The following is an 8130-nucleotide window of genomic DNA, read 5'->3' on the forward strand; positions in this document are numbered from 1 at the left end:
CTTGACATGTAGGTATAGAGACGTTCTTTCCTCATGCTAATTGATAAAAGGAAATCCTTATCTGGTGTTTCTTGCTGGTAATTAGTTGTTGAAATTGTGGGGTTTCTAACAAATATGACCGTTAGAATTCTGCATAATTTCAATAGTGTGTATTTTTAAATTAATATAAAAATAATTTAAACTAACTTCATCAATTAAAATAGAAAATTGAAGCGCTAGAGCACTAAGCTATTGAAGAGATCTCATTCTCCACACCAGCAGATCTGAGTCTTCAACTTTTAGGAAGAAAAAGGAAGTGTCTTTTTAAGGTTGAAAAGAGTCAAGAGAAACGGACATTGTTGATTAAGTGGAGAAAGTTAATCATGCAAAAGCTCATATATATATAGAGAGAGAGAGAGAAAAGAAGGCTTTATCTCTTTTTTTTTGGTCGTCAAAAGAACTTATATTAATTAAACAGTAACATTACAAGGAGCCAGTTGCATAGTATTACAAGAGTTGTAATCAAAAAGTGGATCAATTGAGTGATCATATGCCACAAGGGTAGGGTTATAGGACAAATCCGTCGTACATGTAGACTTCACTAATCTCTGGTAGGCAGTGCCTTTTTGATCATCCACCAATTGTGGCAACAAAAAATCTGGAGGCTGAGTGAAGATAGTTGCGTTAACTTGTGCATTTGTAGACGAACCATATTGAGCTAGATAATGTGCAGTGTAGTTTTGCTCCCTGTATGTGTGGGTAATTGACGGATTACCTAGCTGCTGAAGTAAGTACCTGCATTCCACTAAAGAGGATGAGTAATGTAAATTATCATTGTTGAGTATCATTATTACCACAGTAGAATCCACATTTACTTCTAGTGGTGTGAGTTGATGTAACTTTGCTAGTTGTAAGCCCTGTAATAAGGTATTTAATTCCATGCACGTGGAATTTCCTGAGGATCTTGCACCCATAAACCCCATTAGACATTGACCCGATGTACTACGGAATATTCCCCCAATACCATTGGTAGAGGTGGTTGTCTTGGCTGCTCTATCGATGTTAGGTTTAATTGTATCCCTAGCTGGAGGATGCCATTTGACATACATGTGTGTACCTGTATGTGTTTCTGTTTGCTTTTTTATTTTTTGTTTACTAAGGTAATAAAATTCAGCTGCCTGAGTAATCAATTGTTGTGTCGAAGGGGGTGATTTATTTCTTTGATGATTAAAGAGATTGTGATTCCTTAATTTCCAGATGTGCCAAACTATGTGTGGGATAAGAGTGTTTGATGGCAGATTGTAAGGTAGATTTTGAGTATTTTTTATTAGATAGTGAATGATTTGAATTGGTGGTCAGATGTGTGTGTCGCAAGTCTGTAGGATATGATTAATATTAAATTGAGACCATATTGTGGTTGTGTTTGGGCATTGGAATAGTAGATGATTGATGGTTTCTATGGATTGAAGGCATAGGTTACATGTACTTGATAGGTTAACATTTATATGGAAAATAAGAAGAGGTTGCTAAACGTTGATGTGAGACCAGCTAGAGAAAGTGTCTTATTTTTGGTGGTAAATTTAATTTCCAAATCCAATTATAAGCATAGGATGTTATTGGTTCTTGTAAGGCCGTGTATAGTGATTTAACAGTGAAATGCCCATTTGGAGTGAGTCCCCAAATAATTTGATCAAAAACGTGAGGGTTGGTTAATTTAGGTATATTGATTTTTTTGATCCGTGAAATCATGCTTTCCGTTAAGCTCAAGGATATGATGTTGTATCAATTGTGTTATTTGATATGTAATGGCTAAGTGTACGTTTTGATTCCTGAGAGTTTAAAGGTCCATGGACTAAATGTTTGAGAATAGTATTAGGTCCTATCCATGGATCATCCCACATATTGATATGTGTTCCTCTTGCAACATGCCATACTAATCCTAGTTGGCAATAGTTCCATCCTGATAAAATATTTTTCCATGTAAAGGAAGTGTTTGAAACTACTTCTCTGTGTTTGTATTTGTTGAGTAATATGGATACCCATAGTGAATTAGGGGTTTTAAACAGGCGCCACACTAGATTTCCTATTAGAGCATTATTTTTTGTAGTTAGATTTTGAATTCCTAGTCCCCCTTGGTTTTTAGATCTTTGGACTACTGTCCAATATAATAAATGTATTTTTTTGTGTTCTGTAGTACCCCATAGGAAGTTCCTTTGATAACGATTCATTCTTTGAATTACTTGTGAAAGTATTTTGATGTATTGCATTACATGGTTTGGTAAAGTGTTCAACGTAGATTTTATTAAGGTAGTACGCCCCGCCACTGAGAGAAAGTTAGATTTCCACCCAGATAATCTTGTTTTGAAGTTATCTAGTATATACTGAAAATCATTTGTAGTTGGTTTCTTCACAAACAAAGGGAATCCAAGATACTTTCCAAATAGAGTTCCTTCCCTCATGTTAAAGGATGTTAGGACAAAATCTTTGTCTAACTGTGAAGTGTTTTTGGAGAAATATATTTTAGATTTTTCAAAGTTTATGCTTTGCCCCGATTTTTGTGCAAACATTGTTAGAGTGTCAATAATGGTGTGTACAGTTGAGGTACTTATTTTAGAAGTTAAGGTGATATCATCCGCAAATAGTAGATCAGATATTTGAGGACAATTGTTGGATAGCTTGATAGCTTTCCATTGTTGATAATCCACTAATTGATGTATTTGTCTTGATAGTCTTTTCATACATAAGATGAAGATGTAAGGAGATAATGAGTCACCCTGCCTAATGCCCCTTGATGGGTAGAAAAAAGGTGAAGCATGCCCATTAATAAGGATTGAAATGGAAGCAGTTGTTATACAAGACTTAATAAGAGAGATAATTTTATGTGGGAAATTAAAGAAATGTAAAGTTTCCTTAATAAATCCCCATTCCATTTTGTCGAAGGCTTTTTCAAGGTCTAGTTTGATTAAAAAATTTGCAATTTTACCCTTTTTCTTTCTAAAATATTGTAAAATTTCTTGAACTATGATGGCATTATCTGCCGCTCTTCTCTCCTTTAGGAAAGCAGATTGTTCTGGACTAATTATTTTAGCAATTAATGATTTTATACGACGTACAATTATTTTAGTTATAATTTTGTAGATAGTATTGCAAACGCCTATTGGGCGATATTGAGTGATCATTGAAGGATTTTGAAATTTAGGAATTAGACATAGATAGGTTGTATTAATTTGGATTGGTATTTTCCCAGATGTAAAAACGTCATTACAAAATGATATTACTGATTGTGAGATTTGAGGCCAATATGTTTGGTAAAAATAAGGATGTAGCCCATCCGTCCCCGGGGCTTTTAGAGGTTGGAAAGAAAGTATGGCTTGATATACTTCTTGAATGGATAAAGTTCTTGACAGCTGTGACTAATCTATATTAGTAAGTGTATTACTATCATGCTTAGGCAACTTGATGAGAGTTGTTATGTGAGAGGTGGTGAATAATGATTTGTAGTAATTAATTATTAAAGAGTTTACCAGCGTTTGTTCTGTAATCCAGTTATCCCCTAGATCTTTGAGGGCAGTGATCCTATTCCGTCTCCTACGTTGAAGTGTTGTGATGTGAAAAATTTTTGTATTGGCGTCCCCTTGTTGAAGCCAATTTACTCTTGATTTTAGGCGCCAAAAATCCTCCTCCAGTCGTAGTAATTGATTAAATTCAGTGGTAAGGTCTTGTTCTAAGCTTTGAAGGAAGTGACTAGTTGGATAAGAAGGAGATGACTGAATCCCATTTAGTTGTGCTAGAATTTTCTTTTGTTTTTTAAAAAGGTTCCCAAAAGTATGTCGACTCCAATTCTGAACCTCTTCAGTGAAATCCTCTATAGCAGTTAATAAAGTCTTATTAAGAGTCCAATTATTAGTAATAAGAGAAGGAAAGGATGGGTGTGAGGTCCAAATTGTTTCAAATCTGAAAATTTTGTTACGAGTGAATTTGTGCTTTAAATTTAGGAGTTAGGGGCAGTGATCCGAATGAGTTCTAGGAAGGTGTTGTACGTTAGCTTCAGGAAATAAATTGAGCCATCCATAATTACATACGAATCTATCTAAACGTTCTAGAATTCTATCAGCTAGACCTCGTTTATTTTTCTATGTATATCTACTTCCTCTAAACCCTAAGTCAAGTAAATTGCAGTAATCAAGACAACGAACGAATTTATCACATCTTGAATTATTAATTGGATTTCCTCCATATTTTTCATTTGCACGTGTTATTTCATTAAAGTCACCGCCTATAAACCAAGGCATATTAATATTGTCATGCAATGTCCTCAAATGATCCCACAGACAGTTACGTGCATGTAAATCATTTTTTGCATATATAACAGAAAATAACCAACTATTAGGGTTAGGTGGTACCTGGATAATGGAGTGTATTGCTTCTGTGGATACTTCTATTTGTTCTAGTTTCAGCAAATCATGATGCCACAGCAAGGCTATGCCCCCCGACTGTCCTTGAGCTGGTGCCTCTGCCATATTACTAAAACCCAAATTCTTCCTTCAGATGAACATGATCTTGGATGTGGGTCTCCAGTAGTTGATGGTAATTAAGTAACGATCGAAAATTTCTCTTAAAGTCTTGTGACTGTGCTCAGCGATAATTCCAAATTATGAACTGCATTTGATTACTTTGTGGTGTTGTTGTTGGTGGAGTCTGTTGTGGCTCCACTTGGGTCATTGTTGGTGCCTTCAGTGAGGGTATCAAGACGAGTCCGTATTTTCCTACCTCTGGATTGTTTGTTGGGCGTAGATTTAGTGAGCAGCTTTGATGCTCCTGGGGGCACATGATAATCACCTTTCTTGCATAGTGTTCTTTGAGGTCGTAATATTTGTTGTTGTTGAGGAAGCAAAGGATTGGCCGTGTTTTCCTGATATCCGCCATTGTCGCTGCCACCTCCAGTTGTTCTATTTCGTCGAGTCCGTTGGGAGTTGCTTGCTGGGGACGTACTGGAGTGGGTTGGTACGGTGCTGCTTGTGCATGCAAGGGGGATGGTATGAATAGAGATGACCTTTGTTATATCCATGGAACCGGGGAGTGTGATGGAACCTGTGGTGGATAGAATGGAAGATCTATCAAAGCTGTTTGGTTGTAGTACAGTGGTGGGAGTAGTGTGTGTGTTTGAAAATGTTGCATTGAGGATGGTGGATGCATGGCCCATGAATACTGGTTGTAAAGTTCCACCCCCATCCTCATGCCTTCCGTTACTATTTGTGCAATGTCTGCCAGATTTTGTATCATCAGTATCACCTCCTGCCCTTCCACTTCCATCATGAATGTTAGTGCATGGTCTTGTAGGCTCATCTCCAGCCACGATTGAGGGTACGTTTGTGTTGGGGGATACTAGGTGATGTATAGTGGTGGTAAGTGCTGTGGTGGGTTGTTCCAAGGGTGGTTTATTTGGAGATTCATTGTTATGGGGTGGTTTTGAAGAGGTGTGTTGGAGTAGGATAGAGTTCTCCGGTGTTGATAATTTAGTCCTAGACGGTTCATGCTGGTTTTGTTTAGTTTTATCAGGATGTTGGCGTGTAATAGTGGAGTTAAAATTATGAGATTGAAATAATGAAGTGGGTTCAGGCGTGTGATGAATGGGAGTGGTCAGTTCTTGCGGTTGATTTGATGTAGTAATTGATGATTCTAATTTGGTAGGGGTAAATACACAGGAGAGCGATTCATTTGACGTGTGTGATAAGTGTTGGGCTGAGTGAGGAGTGTTTAAGTTGTGAATAGGTTGTATCGATGGCTTTGGGCTTGGGGTAGCAGAAAGCTTAGGGCCATCATGAGCTAGGTTAATATTTTTTTCGGATATTTTGTTTGGGGCTTGGTCTGACTGTGCAGATGAGCTAGCCTCCATGTCTGTCGTGCAGTACACGTGGCTTTGTATGTCATGTGATCGGTTGGACGTGGAAGAAGGCATTTCTGATTGGTGTCCATTGTATTGAGTAGGCGTGGTTGAGATATTTGTGTTTGGGCTGGGTGTGGTAACATCTGAATTAGGAGTGTTCAGTTTGGGCTCTAGACTGGGTGGCAATGGCCCACAATTAGTTGTGGTGGAGTCCATCATAGTAAGATCTTGATTTTCCTCAATTAGCGCTAATATTTCTTTATTAAAAAATTTCGGGGGGGGGGGGGTGTTTATGTCTTTTTCTTTAGTAGGGGTGTTAGGGGAGTGGAGTAATTCGTTAAAGAACTTACCTGTAGGGCCCAGCTCATGTGATTTTTGAGGCCCATCCTTCTTGACCACATGAACTGGATGAATTTGTTGTAATTGTGGATGTGACTTAAGTGGATGAATTCCTTTTCCTCGAGATGGGCTAGTATTCTTGCCTCTTACTGGGAATGAGACTGTTTTCCATTTGTTGGTATTAGATGTATGTGAAGTTGAAGGCGTGTCTGAGTGTGTTTTGTTATTTTTTGGTGTGATTCTTTCTGTTGGAGGGATATTGGGAGTGGATGTATGTGATAACTGATCCGTATGGTTGTGTGATTGTGTACGGAGGTTTTTGTTATGGCCTAGTTTGCCACAGAGTGTACACAACATTGAGAGTCCTTCGTATAGTATTTGTTGCCGATGATTTTCGATAAACACATGAGTTTTTAATGGGCATTCAAGTGGAACTTCAATACAGATACGTGCATATCGACCTCTAGTTGTCGCAGACGTCCATGTATCTATTTTTAGAAATGTTCCAATTTTTGAACCAACTCGATGCAAGATCTCGAAGTCGTAGAATTTAGTTGGCAATTCTGGTAGACGTATCCAAATGTCGGAATAGGTAAGTTGTGCATTGGAAGCTATGAACTTAGTCTCCCATTTACGGACCGATAAAAAGTGGTTAAATATGAACCAAGGTCCACCATATAGGGCTTTGTTCATGTTTTCTTCTTGCTGGAATTTAATTAGGAAGAAGCCACAACCTAGATCTATTAGTGATATGTCTTCAGTAGGCTGCCATAAAGTAACAAGTTCGTTTTTAACCGTTTGGTGGCCAACTTGAAGTCCAAACAGTTTTACAATGACTGAGGATTTCCAAGGTGTGTAGAGGCGTGATTTCTCAGTGGATGTGAGTGGTATAAAGCATTCATTTTGGTGATCATTTGCTGTTTCATCAGATAAATCTAAAGGTTGTGATAGTTTGTTAATAGTACTGAATGTTTGTGATATTTGTTGATGGTTTAGGAGGGTGTTTTTGAAGGAAGTTTTGGTAAAATTGGCGGTATGTGGCGGTGAATCGATATGCATAGTACTTAGGTCTGATGGTTCCGGCGGGGAGTTGGTGGGTGTTGGGTCCATGTGGAAGTTGTTTTGTGTAGAGGTTGAATGGCTTATCTCTAAGCGCGAATATGCATACAAAATATACATATAAAGTAGAAAAATCTACGAGGAAGTCTCATAAAGTAACCTCATATAGCGTATAGAATGAAGAAGAATAACATAGAAAAAAGTGCTCAAAATTGTTATTATTATATTTTAGCAAATCAATTTGACCATATCAATTTAATGATTAGTTTCAATTAGTAGTGGCAAAATGGTTAAAAAAAAATAGTTATCCATTCATATTATCCATTAAAAAATGGGTTGGTCAAATATGGATAACAACTATATTATCCACTTAGAAAATGGTTAACCAATGAATAACTAATGAATTTAACTTTTACATTTGTAAAGCTTCAAATTGGGGGTTCCTCAAGTTTTGGGTAACTAGGAATTCTCCCAAAAGTGATCATATTCAAGAAGTCATGGTTAATATGGATATTCATATTATCCGCCGGTTAACCCATTTTTTATCTGTATTAAATATGAGTCAGGTCAGATAATTTATCAATTTTTACATTATCCGTTTTCGACCCGCGCCCATATCCAACCTAACCTGTTGGTTTGCTACCCGCAGTTCCAATCTTTTTTCCTCTATCTATATAAAGAGTCCTAAACCTAAAAGGAATTGGAAATCCTGTATTATTTTTGGGATACCTTATTATGGTTTCTCGTATTGCGTTCAGTACTAACTGTTGGGGTTTTAAGCATTTAATATGGCTTAAAAGAGGGTGAATGGGAAATGGAGGAAAATGAAAATTTTAAGTAAAATTTTACGTTTCCCCCCTTGATGA

At 37.2% G+C, this 8130-nt stretch overlaps 1 protein-coding gene across 1 annotated transcript; it reads right to left on the reverse strand.

Annotated features, from left to right (window-relative positions):
• Positions 1–449: 449 nt before the first annotated feature.
• Positions 450–1088, reverse strand: LOC109240017. Its single transcript, XM_019406637.1, has one exon. It carries the CDS (start codon positions 1086–1088, stop codon positions 450–452), a length of 639 nt encoding a protein of 212 aa, XP_019262182.1.
• Between the last annotated feature and the right edge of the window lie 7042 nt (positions 1089–8130).

Source organism: Nicotiana attenuata, unplaced genomic scaffold (genome assembly GCF_001879085.1).
Source record: "Nicotiana attenuata strain UT unplaced genomic scaffold, NIATTr2, whole genome shotgun sequence".
In the NCBI taxonomy this organism is placed as follows: Eukaryota; Viridiplantae; Streptophyta; class Magnoliopsida; order Solanales; family Solanaceae; genus Nicotiana; species Nicotiana attenuata.

What these genes read in the sequence shown, in the direction of transcription:
- LOC109240017 (XM_019406637.1), bottom strand. Translation starts at nt 1,088, where the DNA reads ATGTATGTCAAATGGCATCCTCCAGCTAGGGATACAATTAAACCTAAC.